This window comes from Xenopus laevis, chromosome 1L (genome assembly GCF_017654675.1).
Source record: "Xenopus laevis strain J_2021 chromosome 1L, Xenopus_laevis_v10.1, whole genome shotgun sequence".
Classification (NCBI taxonomy): domain Eukaryota; kingdom Metazoa; phylum Chordata; class Amphibia; order Anura; family Pipidae; genus Xenopus; species Xenopus laevis.
The window spans coordinates 116,731,368-116,753,066 of NC_054371.1; the positions used below are offsets into that span (position 1 = coordinate 116,731,368).

The window sequence follows — 21,699 nt, forward strand, 5'->3', positions numbered from 1 at the left end:
TGACCGATGACAATTTTTTAATAAAGGTTTACTAAAGGTTAAACCTTTACTAAAGGTTAAAATCCCCCACTCACCATTAAGGTCAAAATTTCGGTCAAAGCCATTGTAGTTAATGGACTGGCAGTTTTTGGATGCTGTTCCATAGTATAAAGTACACTCATTAACTTTAGCAGTCCCATTCTTCTCTTTCATGATCTTCTTGCTGAGTGCATATGCAATGTACTGGTAAATGTTCTGGACTCTCTCAATCTGCAAAAGGATTTGAAAAAAAGGCAACTGATTTACTTTGGCAGTACTGACCCATGGGGGAAATTTACTAAAGGGCAAAGTGGCTAACGATGGAGAAAATTCTAACGGGCACTGGCATAATTATGCTAGCGAAGGAGATAGACTCAAGCCCAACATAGATAGACTCTAGTCCCAAAAAACGCTGGCGTCTTTTCCTTTTTACAGGGTGATAGGCTGAAAAAAATCGTAAATTTTTTTGGGTACCCTTCTTCCCCCCTACATTTCCTTACATATGGCACATAAACTATACTGTGGGCTCATGTGTAGGGCAATATACGTAACAACTCTATTTTCTTTTATTAAGCTTCCCTGGGCTTGTGTAGTGTAATGTATTTGCTGCAACATGTACGTCCATTGAAATTTAAATTCCCGCCGTATGCAAATTATCTAACGCTAGCGCAACTTGTGTTTGGTATGCTAAAACAGAAACATAACAGGAGTTATTTCCTAATGCAGCTGCAAGTGCAGTCGTGCTCACTGTTGCACTTAAGGAAACTATTCATTAAAGGGGAAGGAAACCTAGTTGGAGCAAACCCCCCACCCCCCTCCCGTTTGTTGCCCACCCTTCCTCCTCCCCCCTGACCTACCCGTCCCGCTGGGCAAATGCCCCTAACTTGTTACTTACCCTTTTGCGCAGGTCCAGTCCAGGGAGTTCACAGACGACATCTTCTTCCACGCGATCTTCTTCTTGCTTTGAACGGCGTTTTGGCGCATGCGCAGTAGGATCAGTTCGCCGGTACAGATCTACTGCGCATGCGCCAAAAGTCACGCGCATGCGCAGTAGATCGTACCGGCGAAATGATCCTACTGCGCATGCGCCGTTCAAAGCAGGCAGAAGATCGCGTGGAAGAAGATGTCGTCTGTGACTGGACCTGCACAGAAGGGTAAGTAACAAGTTAGGGGCATTTGCCCAGCGGGACGGTTAGGCCAGGGGGGAGGAGGGAGGGTGGGCAACAAACGGGAGGGGGGGTTTGGGTTTGCGCCTAACTTATGCACTATGGATTACAGCGGCCGAATGCCAGAGCTCGTAGACACTGACTGGTGAGCGATCATTTCAACATTTCAACATTTTTGCTTACATACCCCACGATTGTGGTGAATTGACATTTACTTCTTTTTCCGCTTCTAACTTGTGGTTTCTTTTCTTATTTTATTTTATTTTTTCATCTTATATATTTTTTATTTTTAAATTTTTGCTTTTTCTTTTTTCTTTTCATGTTCTCTTGTAACTTTATTTTCAACCTCTTTCTCTCAACTTACCACGATACTCCTACTCGCTTCTCTTCTATGTCTCTACTACATTTCTGTTCCCACTTGACGGCTCCAGAGACACGCTTCCACAAATGCATTGCTGCTTGATGCGAGACAGTGTTACCATCTTCCCTTCTTATAAATATTTTCGCTACATAGTTCTACTGACACTTTTTTGGCTTCCCAGGGTCACTATTAATACTCTGTAACTGATACTTTGCTAGGCTCGGTAAGTCGAGTTCGTGGCTACGGCGGCTTCAATTAATATTCCTTTGTATATTTATTTTTATTTTAGTTCTCATTTTTTGTATTATTAAGGTAATCTAATACTTTATTTTTTCTGTTTCACTTAACACGTAACATAGATGTTTGGTATTATGTGATGCGATACTGTCACCTATGATGTATTCGTCACGTCACTTCCCCTGCTTTCGGTTGCTCCTTTTTAATTTCCCGCCACATCTGGTATTTATTTTGTTTGTTTGCACCATTTTTGTACTTTGAGAAAGGCTGTTGTATCAGTCGAAATGTCAGCGACTGTCCACTGAATAAATTGATCCTTTTCGTTCATAAGACCTGAGTGCGATCTTCAGTTCTTACTCTATATATATATAGAGTAAGAAATATAGCGAATGAATAATTGAAACACCAATATTTTCCTTTATCTGTATTCTTGATGAGGGGGGGCCCTGGCGATAGGTTTGAGCTCTAAGGGGGGGAGGTTGAAATGAAAAAGCCTGGAAACCACAGACCTAGCCAATGTATATCTAGTTTCATTGGTATGCATAATCAAACACTCCAATAAAGTGAACTACTGTAGTTTTTTTTCTATTCTTAATGGAAACGTACCTTCACAATGCAGCAATGGCCAGCTGTTCTAGTGAAATCAGCATGAACTTTACAGTACTCTTCTGAGTTAGGATCTAGAGGTACCATCATTAGGGCATGTCCGTTCATTTGGTCCCAGTGGTCAGGGAGATCAGTTTCTGAGAAAAAACGTAACAACATTTTTAAAATAATATATACCTCTTTTCAAAAATGAGTACTGCCAAAAGTATTGGGTGTGCTTATATATTTGAAATATTATATTTAAAATGTAAGGAGATTATGTCTATATGTAACAAATATAAATTGCAGTATAACCAGAGTCATAGGCTGCTGACAATATCCACACTGCAGAAATGGACAGGGAGATGCATTAGCTTGCTTAGAACCCCAATCTATAATAATAAAATCCAAGTGTCTCTGCGTCCAGTCCGTCCCTGTGTCCGTGGAAATGTGCTACTGCGCATGTGCCAATGCGCTACTGCGCATGTGCCCCACGGACCGGCTCAATATCGATCACAACAAGCAATGAATGAAGAGAACTACTCGGGGAGAAGAGCGTTGAATCTGTTACTCAACACTGCAACGTCACAATACGATGCTCGCCATGTGCTTTTAACCTAGCGCTTGGGGAGTGTAGCTAAGGTAGGTATAACCAGAGAGCTGCACAATAAGAGACCGAACATTAACGCCACATTGGAAGCGAGGCCTAACTAAGCGGAAGCAGCAAACCCCACTACGTTTCGCATAAACGTAATCATTAAACACTAGGCTAGCCAAACAAATAGTCAAACGATGAACACGCCTTTCGGGAAAGCAATTGCATCGATAATTACCGTAATAACGATAGCATCTCCACTTACAGCGCTGCAGCGCCTGTGTGGCTGAACACGCGTTGCTCCTGCGCAGTACTCTACGTGCGGACCATACCACTTGCGCATAAGAAATGGGGTGGTAACTTTTTTTTGATCCACGCACTTAGGCTCCAAATGTCGCATGTAATTTCAAAACAATAGGGTGCCTGCAGTAAGCGAGAGCACGAGCTGGTAATACAAAACAGTCTACTCCTGTGAGCGCATTCATAAGAAAGAATGGATGGTTTGTTCCATTGAAATAGTGGGCGGTGATTTTACGTGATTTTGTCTATGGGTAGGGGAAAAGTAAAATGGCTGTTGATAAGGTTAGGCCGGTAATACCTGGATGGAATACAGTGTTACATTTGTAGTAATAGAGACTGTTGCATATTCAATATTTATTAAGCTTAAAAACCACAAAACATTCCAATGTAAACTTATGTCATCTAAAAGCTGCCAAAATCACATACAATTGGGAGCTGTACTTTGCAAATTTTTAAATATTTAGTTACTTCAAGATTTTAGACTTTTTCAGGGTTTTTTTTTTTCATTTGTAAAGGTTTCAAGGTTTTTGTATTCTTATTCGGATTTGCTTCCTGTTTTATTTGTCCGTCCTTTTTATATCTAAATATTATCTAAAGGGCAAGTAAACACCCAAAATAAAAAATGCACATGGTTTTTAAGTTATTTGTATATGGATTGCTATTGAAAGCAGTGTTTGTTTGCCCCTTTCTATTCTCTGCCCTGATGGCTCATACTGTTGATACAATGTGAGACAAGGCAGCTGATTAACAGAATTGTCTTTGCTGGGGAACTAAGACTTTTGCAACATTACTTAAACAGTAACAACCAGGAGTTGGTCAAATGCTGCTTTTAATAGCAATTGCTTTTACAAATAACTTTAAAAGCACTGAAAATGTTTAATACATGTATATTTGAAAGTTGCTTGGAATTATGTTTTTAGGCAAATTGTTATTTTGGGTTTGACCAGCCCTTTAACAAATAAGTAGACATTCATGGTTTTTTTTTGAAAGGTTTCACCATAGTTGAAAAAACCTCTAAAACTACACACAAATTTTGTGTACATGTGAACATATAGGAACACAAAATGGGTGTATGGTATTGAGTACCCACATATAGACATGCTAGCTATACACTCTTACCTGATTCTAAGTCCTTCCTCACAACAGTAACTTCCTGCCCAAGATTTGGTATCAAAGCCTTCATTGTCTCAAGGTTCACATTGATTTGTGTCCTGTTGTCAAAGTCAACAGTCAATGTGCCTTTGCAATCAGATGTAAACTTTTTTTCCAGTTGTTGACAGGTTTCTTCTTCAAAAGGGGTGACTGATGCTCCATTACAATAACTCCACTGAATCAGAAGCCCTGCTTTATCTCTCTGTGCATCTTCTTGTCTAGCATGTAAAATATCTTTGAGTTTATTTTTCACTTGAACTGACAACTCTGGAATATTTGCATCACAACCATTAATATGAATACATCCCCTTCCTTGATTCAGAATCACTTGGACTTGTGGTTTCTCTTTCAACAAAGAGAAGAGGCTTTGGATTTCATCCTCTGACATGCTTTTAAGCAGAGCATCTTCTATTTCCTCCTCCCAGTAGTGGTTAAAAAATTCAGATTCCAAAATAGATTTGACAGTTTTCAAAGTCTTTGGGTCTGTTCCTACAATACTCAGCAAAGCTATAGGATGATGAGGTATTGGAATCTCATGGATGCCATTATACTTTATTTGTTTGGTGTTTTGGACTTGTCTGCATTTTAGACGTGCTGTAAGTAGATCTGGAATGGAAACAAAAGGAGAAAAAACTTCTCTTACCACGATTTGCTGGCATTTTCACTAACTAAAGACCAAGTGAATATATAAGTGGCTTTAGGCTAAAGTCACATTCGATTTTTCTTTGCCACCAGAAAAATGCTACCCATTTCTGTCTGTCTGTTTGTTTTATCAAATGCTGCCATTGTTTTCACTTACTACAGACATGTAGCCGAATCAGGGCACATTTGCGTTTAGCTAACGGCACAGAAAACAAAGTGAAATTGTGGCACTGTGATTGGATCAAATAAAAGAGAATGGAGGAGCACAGTAAGGTTCTACTGCAGATATCATTCATGGGCTGATGAGGTCTTCAACTGAGATGATTTTCTGCCCACCCCTTTCAATATCTGAATGACCAGTAATAGATCAGGAATAATATGTGTATTTGGGTCCATATCCAGTCCTATGTATGTGTTGACATTTCTGCCAAAGAGCAAGTTGGAAGCAAATATCTGCTTTTGTGTAGGAACCCTAAACTGGTGGATTTGACATTTCAACTGGTGTAAGTTAAATGTGCTAAATTATTTATTTTGAGGCCCAAAAAGTGTCTCTGACTTTTTTTCCACTAAAATTCTGAGCTGAAAACACAAGGAAGCAAAAAAAACCTACAGAAATGACTTGTCTGCATGAAATGTACTTCCCCAACAGCATCACTTACCAAGTGATTTCCGTGTAGCTTCCTGTGCTGGCTTGAAATATTTCTGAAATATAACAGAAAAGATTCTGTAGATGTAGGGTTTCAATGCGACCAGACGCACAGAGGTGAGGCTAGACAGATTAGAACTCTGGACAACTGAAGATATGCTATTTGCCATGTATTTGGCTACAGTCTCTGGGTCGAACCTACAAACTCCTGTAATACAATGGAAAGCAAATGCCACATTAGGTGTAATGTATACCAGATAAAATGCAGTTAGTAATACAAGTGACAGTACATATGACAAAATAAAATCCAACAGTAACCATTTTCCTATTTTCCAGTGAGAATGCCCATTTCATGGTAATTAAACAACATGCAGAAGGTGAGTGGATGGAAATGTCCCCCTACTGTGATGTCACTATTACAATTAAGGATTAAATTTGCAATACATACTGACCAATATCTCTTTATGCAGAAGACCCCTACTCCATATAAAAAGTGAAAATATAAAAGTGGCTGTTCCAAAATACAAAATTGATTGCACCTCCCACACATTTACATAGTATGCATTTGGCTCTGAAAACTAACATATAAAGTGAGTGAAACCCCACTATGAAAACCAATTTCAAAGTTGCCATCTATTTACATTTAGCAGGATTAAGGATCCGTAGTAAATATGACAATTTAACCTTCAATTCACAATTTAAAAACAGCAGGGGTTATTCAGTTTGTCATAAAGAGTACCAGGCAGATTCACAGGTAAGGTATACATGTAACAAACAGTAACACTATTTCTACTGCCTCAAAAAAGGTTTACTTACCCTACCCAAATGTATGACACCCAATTCCATAACTAAATACACCTTGGCATCTCACTAAACTTCAAGTGAATTGCTAACCATATCCTGAACATAACCAATACACCAAGCACCCGGAAATTAATTGCAAGCCCATAGGAAATTCCCCAGAAAACATGAACTCATGTGTTTAAAATAATTTCCCCATAGACTGCCAAAAACTCATTTTGATCTCACTTGAGAATTTTGGCAATGGCTTGTGTTACCCTCTACACCACACTATTTGATTAGAACAACCTACTCTACAGAAATAGGCCATGTTCATACCTTACCTTTGAATCTGCAGATATTTTTTATAGTAGATGGAATATCTCTGCTATTTTTAATTGGGGTGTTCTGGTATTTTAACTTGGTTGTGAAGTTTGAATACTTACTACAACTTCTTTTTCACTCTCTATATGAAATATGAAAATGATATGGCACACCTCAGTTAAATAAAATATACCCCATATGGTAATTGGTGAGTAAGTAGATCCTAATTTCAGTTTTAACTTTTTAGGCAATATGTCAGTTTCCACTTTCCAAGTTTACTTCTGGATACACTCACCACCAGTAGCTAAAGCAAATCCTGGCTAAGTGTTAAGTACAGGTCATCACTGGACATTTTTTCAACCTTGGGGCACAAGTGCTAGAACACCTGCACCGCAGGAAAAAAAAAAAAGAAAAGGCATAATGCAGTGCACAAAGTGCAAAAACAGTGCACATTATGCTTTGTGAATGATCCCTCAAGTTTCCCATTTGAAAACTGGTGAAATCAGTCACTGGAGCAAGTTTGTGAAATATCCAGGATATTAACTAAGCTTTCCCCCCCTTATCATAACCTAACTGCAGTAATTGCATTCATTTATACACCACTAGGAAACCAAATATTGAGTTTGTTTTCAGCTATTTTAGTAAGATCAAAAAGATGATCAAAACTAACATAATCGTTAGACCACAGAGATAATTCGCCAATATTGGTGTCAACTAGTTTATTGACCAATTGCAACTAATAATATTGGAAGTAGACTGATCAAAAGTAATTGGTGACTTGTTGCGCAATTTAGAGCCTATATTATAACCATTTTCATGTTTACAAAATTAATTTCTACTTAACTAAGCAGTGCTCATTAGCAATGGGATATTGCTTATTATATACAGTGCGGGTACATTTTTTGCATATTTATTGGGCTTTAGAAATCTGCAACTGGCTTTCATTTTTACATCTTTATTTTTATCTACAGCTCTCCAGAATAGACTTAATGATGAACTTATCTATTGCTGGAAGCAGTAGTGCAATTTAGTAATTGCTTGGTTGCCTGCATGAGCAGACTGACCCTATCCAAACACACACACAGCAGCACACATAATAGGGAGGCAGAGGTGATTGCATATAGAATGTCTTTATGCAATTACACAAAACAGCCCCTGTAAGAAATCACTAGCCTGCTTCAGGATGCCTTACAGGGGTCCTTTAACCAAAATCGATTTTTTTTTCACATAAATATATATTCTGAAAGCAAATGCAATTCTTAGTTATTTTACTACATATGTTCAACTAAAATGTTAGTTGGTTCAATAGTCATTTGTAAATGTAATCAACATTAGAAAATTATACGTTTTACTATACGTGCACATGTAAACATTACTATTCTGTACCTGGGCAGTCAAAAGGATCTGCTGGAAATAGATGATGGTGGCACAGAAGATAGTGGCACTCTTTGGCATGTACACTGAGCCTATGCATTTCTTTACAAAAATAAGCACCAGCTGGGCTTGGGCATTAGCAATTGTATTCACTGGGAATTGGAATCCCCCAGTAATTTATATATCCCTAGTCTCTGGGTCTGACTCTTATAATGAGGAGTTAGTTCTCCTCCAAGTGCATTGATCAATTGGTTTGCAACCCTGTCTCCAGAGTCAGACCCAGAAGTGCAAGGAATAAAAACAGTCAGACAGATACTGTTGTCAGTTGGAAATACATTAACAATTAATTTTAAATGAACCATTTTTAAATTAATGTATATTGGAATGTTGTTAAGAATGACATTTTCTTTCACTATACAAAAATACATTTTAGGTGGAAGATCCCTTTAGTAAGCAAGATTTAGAACTTTCTGATTAGTCAAAATCAACAACAGACAAATTCTCTCTCTGTTGTTGGGGGGGGGTCCAGGTGCAGTTGAACCCCCAGCCAACACACTAGTTAAGTCACTAGCTAAAAACAATAGGAACATCATAAAAAAAATCATAACAAGTTGTTATGCGCTATATCATGGTTGCCAATGTTAGTTTAATTTTTGCTTCTAGGAGCTTGGTGAACAAGCGGATTCTGAAAGTACAGAAAATAAAGTGCTAGAATCCTCAAAAATTCATTGAGGAGGGGGATTTAACAGAAAGAATAAAATATAGTATAGTATTTTTTTTAAAAAATAGGTCCTGATAGGTCCTGTTCGCGCTGTTTCCACTCTTTTTCTACTATCCAGGTTGTTGTAGGAGGGATAAAATTCACCACTTTCATTTTTTTGGGCTCTCTTCTTCTAAGTTAAATAAAAGAACACTATTATCACTGTTAATAATCACGGTGGGCCTTAACAATTTTTTAAAAAACAAAAAACAAAAAAAATTTTTTAAAAAAATACTATACTATATTTTATTCTTTCTGTTAAATCCCCCTCCTCAATGAATTTTTGAGGATTCTAGCACTTTATTTTCTGTACTTGGAGATCGTCTCAAACAGGTGGAGGAGGACCTGCAAGTGCTGAACTGTGGGGAAACCAAAGTTTGTCCTTGGATACAACCTGATATATTTGGATTCTGAAAGTAGCAGATTTGTCTGCTAATTGGCCCTGATATACAGAAGTATTTCACCAAAAACTTGGTATTGTAGTCCACAGTGGTGTTCAATATGAGATTGTGTACTCATAAGTATGGCTTAAATGCATCTAATAGTATAACAAAAGGCAGAGTTCTGCAAACAGGAGTACTTTAAAAACATTGATCTTTATTTATCCATATTTAAAAGACACCCAGCATGGTTGCTTAATGCTTTTCGGGCACAGCCACCCTTGATTATAAGCATCAAGGAACACTGGAGTGTTGGTATAAAGAGGTAAGGCCAACCACGACCTCTAGTGGTGGACTTCTAGTATTAAATTATGCATTAGATCACATGAATACTATGTATACCTACTGTATATACCTACAAAAAGGATACACTGAAAAACTGTGCCAATAAAAAGGTTGAAGGAAACCTACAAAGTATCCAATCAAACACAAACGTGAAATAATAAACCAGAAAAATATATACAAAGTGAGAAACGTTGAAACTGGTATTCAGTCCATGTGGATTACTGGTATTCAAGGTAAATATCCAGAACGCTTCACAGGTATTCAATAAGCGTAACGTATCTCCCCCTCCCAAAGGGGAATGTACCCTTTCAATGACCTTAACTTCGAGATCTAAATATCCCTGTTTACTACAGGAATTGAAATGTTTGCCAATAGGGCATCTTAAGTCACATTTTTCTATAGCGTTTATGTGCTCCTAATTCTCCTTTATGCTTATGATTAAGGGCGGCTGTGCCCAAAACGCGTTAAGCAACCATGCTGCGTGTCTTGGTGCGGAACTCTACCTTTTGTTCTCCTATTGTATGTGGCGTAGGACGCCAATGGAATCCAGCACCCGGCTGTACATTTTCAAGCTGCCAGATTTCTACCAAGTGATTTGCGGTGAGTCGGAGTGGTTGTACCTATTTGCATTCCTTCAATGAATCCACACCAACATGTGGATTTTGTGTGTTGATGAGACAGCAAAACACGTTTTACCTAGCACTGTTCAAATCACTTTCTTTCCCCAATAATTACACATACCTGTGCCAAAGGCTGGCATTGATACAGATTGCAGGCCGGATTCCTCACATTTCAGTAATACTTCCCTAACAATGTGCTCGATGTTTAAAAGGCTACTTTGACAGTCACAGTGAAAAATATATTTACAGTTAAGAGATCCTGATCCTGTCACCACAACCTTTTGGTTAGAACTGTGACCTGCATTGGGAACAAGAAAAGACATGTGTGCTGTGAAAGTAGGATTATTATTATGATCAGCAATCAGCACTGCTGTAAAAACTGTTTCTAATCTGTAAGTAGCAGTGGTACGTACTGTATATGATTTGCATATCACTGAATTGTAAGATGTGCTTTATGCAGCCATAACGAATATCAGGAAGGCAGCAATGTGCAGGTTCTTTATTGAAATGTTTAATAAAAAGACTGCAAGTTTTTTTTACATGACTTTTACCAGCTTCTCTGCATCTGGCAAAATCCATGGTATTTTAAGTAGGTCACTGAATTTCTAAAGCCAAATTATGGGAAGGCCATAGATTCAATTTTAATCAAATAATTTAAACTTTTAAAAATGATTTCCTTTTTCTCTGTAATAAAAAAAAAAACACTACTTTGTACTTGATCCTACCTAAGATATAATTAATTCATATTGGAGGCAACAGATCCCATATCAGAGAAAATGAACTAAATGGTACCAACAGGATTTAGACAGCCTTATTTTATTTTTAAAAAAAAGCTTTTGATTTGTGGCTCTGAATGATAAATCACAAAAGTTTGAACAAATAGGGCACTCATGTATTCAGTTTAATCAAGCTGCCTCGTGTCTTTTTTTTTTTTTAACTTGAGCAGAAATAAGATATTAGCTGTATTGCTTGGCACCTGGAGTGTTCCTGATGGGGTTTTTCCATAATAGAAAGGACTAATAATGGTGGTTGTTAGATTGCATGTGGTTAAAAAGGTGTGATCATATAACAGACTGTACCCTTCTTTTGATCAGTTAACCATCCTTTAATTGCGACAACAGGTGGCCCTTTTGCTTAGAACTATGACAGCTCTGCCTTAAATAACTGAAAGTTTACTGAACTCAAAACTTCAGCTGATCTATAGAAAACTTCTGTATGGGAGCTGATTCTCTAAAACATCAGGTTTGAGCTTGTTCACATATTAAAAAAAAATATATCAGGCTTGGTTAATTTTTCCAACACTACAACTCTTGCAAATTCTGGTTCCATATGTATAAATAAATGTAAACTGTGCTCTTAAAGTAAATAAACAATTGCCTCACCACAAAGGCTCATGTTAATATTCTGTAATCACTTCTCTTGTCCCATGCATCAACACCTTTGCTAATTCAAAAATCCATGGCTGGTGTGTAGGTTTAAGTACCATTTTACTGTTCCTACCCACCGTACTGGGAAAAATACCAAGGGTATGTGTCTCAGAATTAAAATACAACCACAGGGGGCAACATTTGCTTTGACACGTAGGTCAAACTTTACACAAGAATCTTGTGGTCAGTGTCTGTGGCCAAGGCTAAAGTGGGTGTTCTACCTAGAGGAAGAACTTACAGCGTTGAGTATCTGTAATCACTTCAGGTCCTGCAGCAGTAAATATAGAATGAGCCACAGCTGGAATATACAAGAAAAGTGACAGTATTAGTAAAATACATGACACAATATTTTCGTAGCCCAAAGGCACCAATGAAAATCCCACAAACAACTTCTATCAATTTCCCACCATTGCTAACTTCACAGAGTTTATTTTGCATCATTAAAAAAGGGGGGAGGACTTCAAGTGTATACCCCACTTCCCTGTAAAAATGGGGAGTCATACCCTTCCCTTTCCCATTTTGTGATTATACCAGTGTGTGCTTTTGTTTAAGTCAAGTCGATTTGTTTTTACCCATTCAACACAAATGCCCAGGATCTTTGAACCTTTTGGTTAGTTATCCCCTTTGAAAGATTTTCAACTCTTTTTTAATCTTACCCTGCCATACTGTAGCTCCCCTGGGATCAATAAGACAACTTTCCTACATATTTGATGGATATCCATCCTTTTTCAGAAAAAGTGGATAGAAAGATACTGCATACTTCAATAGTTGCCATTGTTTCAGAAAGTAAAAATTTGCCTGTAAGTATTTAAAAAAATCTGTTTTAGTTAAAACATGACTCCACATAATTCATAGTTCATTACTTTTAGGTCCCCAGTGATTAAAGTTGGTTGAGTTTGCAATAACATCGTTGTTTTCCTCCACAATATCCCCGTAGACCACAGACACAGACAGCTTTCCTGCTCTCAGGTCAATGTGTTGTCCAAGTGTTAATTTTTTTAAAGGATCTGTAAAAAGAGTTATTAGATGAGTAGTTAAGTATATCAATGCCAAATGTCACCACACCAAAATGAAAACTATTATGAAAAAGTAAACATTTTAAAAGTGATCTAAAATTGCTACATCTTGCTATAAAACTGTAAAACAAGAACAAAACCATATTGTTGAGCAATAACTATCTTATCAACCAAAGGTGATCTGGAACTGATATACAAGCATTAATGCTGAACTGAACCAGGGCAGTTACCACAACCAATCAGATATTTGCTTTCATTTTAGAAATATGTTTTAAGAGAATTACCGATGGGTGCTACTGGCACCTAGGCTTGTGTATTTTGCTTATTTTAATAAATTCACCCTCTCTCTGTCAAAACAGGATTAAAACAAGAATGGCAATTCTGCCCTTTACTTTGACTTTTTCCTTCCTCTGAAAATGTTCCTAATTAGTTGAGTAAATAAGGCATATGGTCTTGTTAATTGTCACTAGTAGGTAATATGCCCTAATAAATTGTTGGCCAATCATTTCTAACACTCAGAAATGTTTTTTCTAATTGCACGTTGAAACTCTAGAAAAAGCAGTAGGTAGCTAGCTAACAATGAAAAGTCCGTAAGACTGGCAAAACTGACCACCCAGGTACCAATTTAAAAATCAAGATAGTGCAAATGATATCAAACCTGCCTGACAGATACCTTTCTGATCTCTGACCACCATAAATTGACCAACAAGCAGCTGATTTGATCAGGAGTTTCCAAATCAACAGTTATGCTGGCTCCTGTATGGTCACCTTTAGTCATGTCCTGAGCCTAATATGATTTATTTTAGTCATTACTATAATAAATTAAAAATGTGTTGAATTACCTCCATCTTCATTGCACAGAACAATCCGACCTCCAAAATCCATTTGTAATAATGTTTCCTCATAGGCCTAGGGGAGACAGCAGAAATATAATTGGTTATACATGTTACATAAAACATTACAAAGTATATTAGGGTTGAAAAAAGACACATTCATCTAGCCATCAAAATCTTCTTCACATAACTCAAGTCCATGTCCCAGAATATGCAAAATAAAGCAGTTTCCTTCCTTAGCAATTCTTAACCATATTCATGAAATATTAATTTGTATTATTCCCTGTAACTACGTGTACTTTACACCCCACTTTGGATGTCTAAAATATAAACTCTGTTTTAATAACCCCTTAGGCCCCTCTGACTGTGTTTATGTAAACTCCATATGCCGAAGAAGGCTGCAAAAATGAGTAGATGTTTACACAATGAGCCCAAACAATGGCTGGCCATATTGGATTTATCAGACCATTCTGTTTATAACCACTGACCTGATCACATGAAGAGCCCATGCAGGCAAGTTGGGCTGCTGCCTAGGACCAATGTGCTCCATGGGATTTTTCACCTACCTTTATCACATATTGACTGGTGAAACTGATCCCTAGGCTAATAATCCGGGAATACAGTTCAACTGTATTCAAGATATCTACAAGTATTCCACACTATAATATATTCTTAGTACAAATATATACAGTATATGTTTTCCCCCCATGGTGCTGCTCTGAAGTAAATTAGAGTATCTAAAGTGTGTTGGACTATCACCTGGATCACTATGGAGTAAAAAATCCGTATTTGTATGGAAAAACAATAGAGAAAAAAAACAAAAACACTTACTGCAAATAAACACTGCATGTTTTTCTGGAACACCAGCTGTATTTTCTTTAAACTGGTATTGGGTTCTTTTTCCACAAATAATTTTAATTCTTCCCCAAATATTCTGGCTGCAATCTCATTAGGGAAACGTAAAGCTATGCCAGCACCAATAGTCGGCATTGCTACCGAGCACATCTTTTTTTGACTGCATTTCTTCAGCATGTCTGAAATCCCCTTTCTCAGATCCTGAATTAAATAAAAGATCATCAAAACAATTTCATCATAATATAAGAAAAGAAATAGTAAGTCTTATCAGTAAGAGTTCTGTGGAGAGATACTATACAAGTTCAGCTCTGGACCATAAAATAATTTACAGATGCAAAATCACTTTGGAGGGTTCACATACAAGGCACTGCCTGAAATCACCTGTCCCTCTTTTAGAAACACAATTAACATCCCTACTCTCAGCCATATAAAACTTCAGTTACAGCACCACTGTGCTTTCTCTACTCAACACAAAAAAAAATGTCCATAAATGTATTGTATTGAAATGTATTTTTAATTATAATAAAGACAATAACGATTTGTAATAAAGACAATTAAGAAGACAGTAGAATATGTACCTTTACTGAAGAGCCATGAGGTTCATCATAAGGAGTGCATACAATGAAGAGCATGGAGTCACAATTTAATGCATGTGTATTCTTAGCCAATGGCATTTCTACAAGACTTCCTGGCATCAGGGTGGGACGATCATTAAGAATTGTAGTAAAAAGGGTTGAGAATTTGGTCCCTGCCTTAGTTTGCAGGCTATTGGTGACATTCAAAACATTAAGTCTTGGGTTGGCAGCAAGTAGGGGGGCACTGATCACATTTGCCTGTAAAGAAAATTTACAAAAAAATGATTCTAGCATATTATCAGAATGCTTTTTAATTGTGTGTAGATATCATAGTTGGTTGTCAATCTAAATCCTTTTGATCAAATTGTACAACTTTTAATGGTCACTCTGCAAAGGTTCCATCAGTTTGCACACAAAGAAGTGAAGACATGATGTTAAGTACAGTTACAACATGAATGGTGGCAAAATAATGCAAGGAATATGATTGATTTAATGTATGGTTACATAATTGTCTTTCTGACAAGATGTAAAGAAAACTGAATTGAGAGGACAAGAGGGAAGGTGAAGAAATACCACTGACTATCACTTGGTGATCCCAGTGAGAAAAGGTCCTTCCCATGGAAGCAAAAATCCTTAGCAGATATAATTAGCTAATGGTTATGACAAAAGTTAATAACATATTAGGGCACAAGGATGACACACAATATGAATTTTACTATACAGATAACGTTACCCATTTTTAAAGTGAAGCCTTGTGCCCTATGTGGATGGACAATGACTGCTATCAATAAACTCTTCACATTAAATGTAAAACCAAAAAATTTGGGTTTCAAATAAATGGCCCAATTACTTTATATGACATGACATGTCTTGCTGGTTCCTGTTTCAGATATATAACATCTGAAAACTTGTCATTTCACATATTTACTGTACAAGAGCTACTACCTTTCAGTCACAATGCTTTATTTACAATACCCCAGACTGCACTAGGCAGAATCCCTCCTTATGAGCCAGTATAAATAAGAGCAATCGCTATTACATGACCTCTTCTGCCCACACACACATATAAACAGCCCACAAGATAATAGGTGGTAATTCTATTGGAAAATTGTCACCTCTTAAATGACAAATATAGAATGATTACTTAACCATGCGGCTCATACGAATGGTAATTTTCTATTTAAGATTACCCAATGATATATACTATTAAAAAAAAGCATAACTTTATGAAAATGGTTTATTTATGAAGCAGAGTTTTACATACGAGCTGTTTTATGTGATATATTTTTAGAGAGACCTACAGGGAGTATAGTTTTGCATTAACTGCTGCAGCATGTCTGAAAAAAGGATATTTAAAAAATTTGTTTGTATAGTGTTAGTAGAGAGCTCATAGAAATATGTTTATTAGTGATTTATAACACTTAAGTCTAATAGAAATGACTAACCTGTTTTTCTTCAAGATTTCCATAGCTCAGTATAAGTTGAATTAATGGTTGCTTGTTATCAGTACTATTAACAGGCATTGTGTAACCTGCTGTACTTTGCTGCCACTCCGCACTCTTTTCCTTTTTTGGGGGCAATGTCCTTAAGTCACATTTTCTGCCTCTGCTTTCTTTCTTACTGCATGCTTCCTTAGATTCACCAATATAGACCTTGCAATTATGATCCTTAGAAATTTGGTCTAGCATTTCCTTTCCTTGGTTTTTAAAAAAGTATAATGCTCCATGTTCTCCCAATGAAAGGAACTCATGGCAAATGATTTGCTTTACATTTCTGAGCAATTCCATTGATTTTGTCACAGCATTTTCTGGTCCAATCAATGTTACACTGGTACCTGAGGAAGGTAAGGATCTAACACCTGTCTCTAGTTCTCCCAAATTAAAGCTTAGCATTAAGTCATCCAGGTTTTCAACTAATATTCTACTCTCTAGGTTAAGGTCTTCTTGAGTTGTAATGTGTAAGCGTAGGTGATCTTTAATTATTTCAGTTGCTGTTTCCACATCTTTTTTAAAGCCTTGCAGAGACAGATTCAAGCTACCATTTTCGTTTTCATGGGAACAGAGAAGAATATTTTTGTTGCTTTGAATTTTCTCCGTCAAACTTGTCCACGACTCTGAAACAATGACATTTCTGTCCTCATTTTTTATATAAATACTTCTTTCTTGAAAAATTCCTTTTAGTAAATTCTCTGCTTGATCAAGAAGAGTGATACAAGGTGCATACAAGCGCAGACCTCGTGATGAATCTAAGATAACACAGCCTTCTTGTGTCCTGCCAAATATTTTTTCAGAAAGGGCTTTCTTATCCCAGCAGCTGAGAAAATCTTTGATATTGCACTGTAACGCAATAGTCCTGAACTTGACTCCATCTATAGCAGTCTTAATCTCTCTTCGTGCCTGTACCAAATCTCTTGGGCCCCCAGATATTTTCAATTCCCATGGAGTAACTTGGATATTCAGACCTGGAAAGTTATTCTTCACTGCATAAATAATGCTATCCCTGACCACAAAATATTGTGAGTCACTTTCTAAAGGGATGGAAGTTTGGGTCACATTCGGAGCCATCTGAACTGTTTCTGACGTAACATTAGATTGTGTCGATACATTTAATGCATTATTAGCAGAATTTTGACCAGCACCTGTTGAAAAAAACATTATATCAATCCTGAGAAGCTGCAGATAATTTTAATGGCGTCTACATATCCAGCCTGATATAGGCAGTTTTTTGAATTTGAATTTCCCTTGGTGATCACTAATGCCTGCCATGTGTGAAATATTAGGCTAGGGTATGTCTTGTGTAACTGCTGTGCCATATCAAGTAAAGCAAACCTAACATATATATACTATATTGTGCAGAAAATCAAACAGGAGCATTTTTCCAAGTATAAAGAATGAAATATGTAGTTTGTGATGTCCAGATTAGTGAGAACCTAAGGGAACTTCCAGTGAGGAAAAGATTGTGTATTGTAGCTGGACACGGTAGAGGAGTAGGGAGACGTACAGTGGTTAGGTCAAAATGTTCAATGGTTCACAACACTTTACCCATGCACTATCCTGACAGGGGCGATCCTGCCCATTTTGCTGGTGGGGGTCCATGTTGCTAGTGCAGAGAGCACAACTTGCGCTTTCTGCACTAGAGGAGCCGAATTCTGGGTTGAAAAATGGAAATTCGTCCCTGGCAATCAGGGGGACGCTGCCGTCTGAGGCAAGTTTCTCAACTCGCCTCATTGGCGGAGCACACCTGTATCCAGGCTACAGCTTGGCACTAAGAATCAGCTGAAAGAACATGTGTTTTAGTGTGTAACACATAGAGATATTTGTGAACTTTATTAACCAGAGCCATCATTGCTGAGCAGCTGTATTATTGTCATCCCTGTGGAATATTTTGACAAATGAAATTCCCTGCATCTAGTTGTAATTTATACAGTAAAGCAACTTTCATGTGATGGGATTTCACAAGCAAACCGTGGCTCTGTTTAAAGCTAACTGTTTAAGAAGAGCATTTGGGAAATGCAACTAGTAGCCGTTCTCACATTGCAATATATACCAATTGGCTAAAGAAATAAATACCCAGGACGTGCTCACTCCCCTTGTGGAATGTGCTTTGATCCTGTCAGGTGCTGTTTGACCCTGTGCAGAATAGGCCTTTTGAATGGCTTGTTTGATCCATCTAGAGATAGTAGATTTTTTAACTGCCGAGCCTTGTCGAGGTCTGTTAGGCAGTACGAATAAAGAGTTAGACTTACCGATGTCCTGTACTCTGTGTAAGTAGAACTTGAGAGCTCTGATGGCATCCAAGGAATGCAGTGCTACTTCCTTGGGGTTAGCCGAGAACAAACGTTGGGATGGTAATTTCCTGATTTAGTATTTGGGTCTCAAGAGCCACACTGTCAAGGCGAGGCTGGCTAGGATGGGATGCTGAATTGGTCCTTGGTGAAGAAGGTCTGGTTGTGGATGCAGAGTCAATGGTTCCGCTACTGAGAGGTTGAGCAGGTCTGAGAACCATGTTTTTCTGGGCCACCTTGGAGCTATCAGAATCAGGGTAGTTTATCCCCTCTGTAGCTTCTTGTTCATTCTGGGCAGTAATGCAAGTGGAAGGAAAGCGTATGCCAGTTGAAAATTCCAAGGTGCCTTCAGAGCGTCTGCTGTCTCTGCCAGAGGATCGCGGTAACAGGCACCTCAGACCCAATCTGTTGTGCTGTGTTGCCATGAGGTCCATTTCTGGAATGCCCCACACTTGTGTTATGTCGTGAAAAATCTTCTCCTTTAATGACCACTCGCCTGGATCCTGAGTTTTTCGACTGAGAAAATCGGCTTCCCAATTTTGCAGGCTTGGGATGTAAATGGCTGACAGTCGGTGTGATGGGCTTCCGCCCATTAAAAGAGGAGTTTTACTTTATGCAGTGCTGTTCTGCTTCGTGTACCACCTTGGTGGTTTAAGTATGCCACTGCTGTGGAATTGTCTGACTGGACCTTTATGGCCTGTCCTGCTAACTCCTGGTGCCAATGGGTCAGGCCCAATCGGATTGTTCATATCTCGATTAAATTGATTGGTAATAGATTTTATTCCTGAGTCCACCGACCTTGTGCTGCACGTCCTTCCAGAACTGTTCCCCATCTGAAGAGGCTTGTGTCTATTGTCAGCAGACGCCAGTGAGGTTCTCCTAGGAAACGGCCCTCGGAGAGGTGGGGAGTGTGTAACCACCAGAAGAGGATGCTGTGGCTCTGTCTTGTGTGATAAATTTTCTGGATTAGGGATTTCTTTTTCCATGCCTTGAGTATGTTCCATTGCAGCTCTCTGAGATGATGTTGGGTGAGAGGGACTGCTTCTATTGACACCACCATAACCCCCAGTACATTCATGCAATATCTGATGGTGTGGCTCTGCTTTACTATTAGCGAGTTGACCAGTGACTGGAGGTGTGTAACATTCTCTTGAGGCCAGGCCCGGACTGATAATCTGTGGACTCAGGCAAATGCCCGAGGGGCCGCTCTGCTTTGTGTATAAGTGGGCTGCCGCTGTCTGTTTAGATGCGGAGCAGCACTTCACTTGTTTACTTTTAATCACAGCCAGGCAGCAGCATCTGTACCTGTCCTGGACAGAACGGCGGGTCCACCTAATTAGCCTAATGTTCTACTCATAAGTGTGACATGGAGGCTGCACAGTTTTAGTAGAGTGTGTTATAGAATGTCCTATTTATAGCAACCTTGCAATTGGTCTTCATATTTTAACTTTTTTTTAATAATTTGCTACCTATCTCTGCTTTTAAATGGTGGTCACTTACTATTGCTCTGAAAGGCTACACATGTATTATTATTATTATTAAGTAACTCATGTATTCCTATTCATAGGGGCATAATTATCAAAAAGTGAAGTTAGAGATCACCACAGTTCTCTAGAGTGAAATTCCGCTACTCTCCATTCATTTCTATGGGATTCTTATTTATCAAAGGGTGAAACTTCCCCCTTTGATAAATATGCCTTTAAAAATCCTATAGAAACGAATGGAACGTGGAGGAATATCACTCTAGAGAACTGTGGTGATCTCTAACTTCACTTTTAAAAAACTCTTAAAAATATGACTCTCTAAATATGCCCCAAGTCTCTCATTCAAGCCACTTCCTGGTTTCTAGTCTAAATAAGACCCTAGCAACCAGATAGCTGAAAAACCACAAATAATGAATAATGACCAGTTAATTTTTTTAACAACTTATTATATATTATTATATATAATTTATATATTAAATTATTATTATAACTAATGCTGAATTGCAGTAAAAATTAGAAGTCAGCACCCACAAAATTCAGTAGAAGAAGGTGCAGGTCTATGGTAGTCACTTCCACCTGTTCTGTATACACAATCAGCAAGTAGACAGCACCACACATGTAGTATTTTCTATTAAAGGCCTTTATTGAAAAGAGCTTTTTTCCGGTCTGCGTCGAGGTTTTGGTCGCCGGTGCAAAATTAAATAAATGGCGCGTTCTGATGTTGGAACGCGCTGTTTATAAGGATATAATTTACAGTCTGGTCCCATGGGGAAATGACCATATATATATACTCATGTGTTAGTAAAAGACCAATTAGAATCAAACTGGGAGCAGGATCAGTAAACGTTACTGGTATGCATGCCGGAGACCTCTAGTGACCAAACAGAGGTAAAACCATAAACTCAATAATTTCTCCAAGGCATGCTAGTAAGTAAAAAAATATACTTTATTTACATCAATAGTTAAAAAACATGAAAAATATCCCCTCTAATGCCTAACGCGTTTCATGCTTACCCAGCACTTAGTCATAGCACTAGTTGGATTCTGCCTATGACTAAGTGCTGGGTAAGCATGAAACGCGTTAGGCGTTAGAGGGGATATTTTTCATGTTTTTAACTATTGATGTAAATAAAGTATATTTTTTTACTTACTAGCATGCCTTGGATAAATTATTGAGTTTAGTAAAAGACCAGCACACATTTCTGTGTGGGCTGCTTAAATTTTTTTGCCAGCGCTGCTTTTTACTCCCAGTCCGGCCCTGCTTGAGGCAGAAAATCTTCTGTATCAAATTTGTATCCCCAGAGAGACCATAGATTGGCTGGGGGTTAGAGAGGACTTTTCCAGGCTGAAGCCACCGAGTTCCTGTAACCTAGTCATGGAGACCTGGAGTGCCTGGTGAGATGGAGAGGGTGCTTTGATTAGTAGGTCATACAAGTAAGG

General features: G+C 38.1%; 1 protein-coding gene and 1 long non-coding RNA gene across 3 annotated transcripts in view; one reads left to right on the forward strand and one right to left on the reverse strand.

Annotated features, from left to right (window-relative positions):
* Positions 1-21,699, forward strand: part of LOC121393596 — a 65,022-nt gene that overhangs the window by 29,102 nt on the left and 14,221 nt on the right. The gene's annotated exons all lie outside the window — the stretch shown is intronic.
* Positions 1-21,699, reverse strand: part of parp14.3.L (poly (ADP-ribose) polymerase family, member 14, gene 3 L homeolog) — a 45,234-nt gene that overhangs the window by 2,793 nt on the left and 20,742 nt on the right. For both annotated transcript variants that reach the window (XM_041562472.1, XM_018256319.2), the window contains 11 exons: positions 16,437-17,629; positions 14,995-15,249; positions 14,393-14,617; positions 13,571-13,637; positions 12,576-12,719; positions 11,951-12,010; positions 10,407-10,583; positions 5,716-5,910; positions 4,382-5,020; positions 2,389-2,525; positions 75-249 (listed from right to left, as the gene is read on the reverse strand). In XM_041562472.1, coding sequence (XP_041418406.1) covers positions 75-249; positions 2,389-2,525; positions 4,382-5,020; positions 5,716-5,910; positions 10,407-10,583; positions 11,951-12,010; positions 12,576-12,719; positions 13,571-13,637; positions 14,393-14,617; positions 14,995-15,249; positions 16,437-17,629 — 3,267 coding nt within the window. The remainder of the gene's footprint in view (positions 1-74; positions 250-2,388; positions 2,526-4,381; positions 5,021-5,715; positions 5,911-10,406; positions 10,584-11,950; positions 12,011-12,575; positions 12,720-13,570; positions 13,638-14,392; positions 14,618-14,994; positions 15,250-16,436; positions 17,630-21,699) is intronic.